This window comes from Sinocyclocheilus rhinocerous, unplaced genomic scaffold (genome assembly GCF_001515625.1).
Source record: "Sinocyclocheilus rhinocerous isolate Xijiao unplaced genomic scaffold, SAMN03320098_v1.1 scaffold797, whole genome shotgun sequence".
NCBI classification, from domain to species: Eukaryota; Metazoa; Chordata; class Actinopteri; order Cypriniformes; family Cyprinidae; genus Sinocyclocheilus; species Sinocyclocheilus rhinocerous.
In genome coordinates this window covers 1,120,272-1,121,592 of record NW_015632978.1, presented here as the reverse complement: position 1 = coordinate 1,121,592, position 1,321 = coordinate 1,120,272, and the positions used below count along the sequence as shown (strand labels likewise).

At 31.0% G+C, this 1,321-nt stretch overlaps 1 protein-coding gene across 1 annotated transcript in view; it reads left to right on the top strand.

Annotated features, from left to right (window-relative positions):
* The first annotated feature begins 985 nt into the window (after nucleotides 1-985).
* Nucleotides 986-1,321, top strand: part of LOC107743112 (CXXC-type zinc finger protein 1-like) — a 6,547-nt gene continuing 6,211 nt past the window's right edge. Inside the window, exon 1 of the mRNA XM_016556234.1 lies at nucleotides 986-1,188. Within this exon, the coding sequence (XP_016411720.1) occupies nucleotides 1,186-1,188 (3 nt within the window). The 5' untranslated portion in view covers nucleotides 986-1,185. The remainder of the gene's footprint in view (nucleotides 1,189-1,321) is intronic.

Below are 1,321 nucleotides of genomic sequence, written 5' to 3'. Positions count from 1 at the left end.
CACACATGTTGTGTTTCCATGTTTTATGGGGACATTCCATAGGCGTAATGGTTTTTATACTGTACAAACTGTATGTGCTATTGCCCTACACCAACCCTACCCCTAAACCTACCCCTCACAGGAAACTTTGTGCATTTTTACTTTCTCAAAAAAACAAATTCTGTATGATTTATAAGCTTGTTTCCTCATGGGGACCTAAAAAATGTCCAAATGTCCCCACAAGGATATTAATACTAGTAAATTTTGACCTTGTGGGGACATTTGGTCCCCATAATGTGATAAATACCAGGTACACACACACACACACACACACACACACACAAAGAAAAACAAGTAGATAGAATAGAAAAAAATAGAAAGCTAGTGTTAGTTTTTTTTAAATAAAAATGTATATAATATTTTATATTTATATTTTATATAATACTCTCATCTGATTAATAGTACAAATCTGAATAAACTTTTCAATAATCAAATCACTTAAAACATTAACTCAATACCAAATACATGTATTTTATTAGTGTTAAAATATTTATTTGTTTGTTTGTTTTACTGCATAAAATTAAAAGGAAATGTTTGGTCTCTTTCTGCAGCTACCACAGTTTATTTTATATCATTAAGATACTATTATAGTTTTTATTAATATTTTTGTATTAATATTTTCCTTTTTTAATTTAGGTTTAGTTATAATTTTAGTAATTTTGCTGTGTGTTTTTGTCATTTTTGTACGTTTTTTTTTTTACATGTCTATATCTATATGAAAAATAACTTGGGAACTAGCTGAAATAAATTAAGGGTAAGGTTTTTTAGTATATATATATATTATTTCATTAACATTTATTTTATTTCAAGTAACGAAAATTTATTTTATGGTTTTAGATTTAGTAAACTACTGTACGGTTGTCTCCTGTCTGTCGGTGCGCGTCACTTACACACACGTCCAGTAGGTGGCAGCGGATCATTTGTCATCTAAACCGTAGAAGAAGAATCGTAGCAGTGGAAGCGGAAGTACATGTTGTTGTGCAGTGTTCCGCTTTGTAAACAAAAGGAGTGAAATATTAAATCAATTCACTGCACACCTGTTTAGCTCACCATGGTTATGACAGCCTATTAGTTTTTGTGCTTCAGATGTTCTGAAGGACTGTGGTGGCATTCCTTTCTTTTGGACATTAACCGGACAAATCTGTCATGGTACGTGAAATATTTGAGCAACTCTGGTTGTTTTGTCATTATAATAAGAACTGGGTGGTACAGTGGTACAGGTATATCACTATACTGATTGAAGGTATGTGAACTTTTTTGGTACTTTTTTGTAAAAAAATAA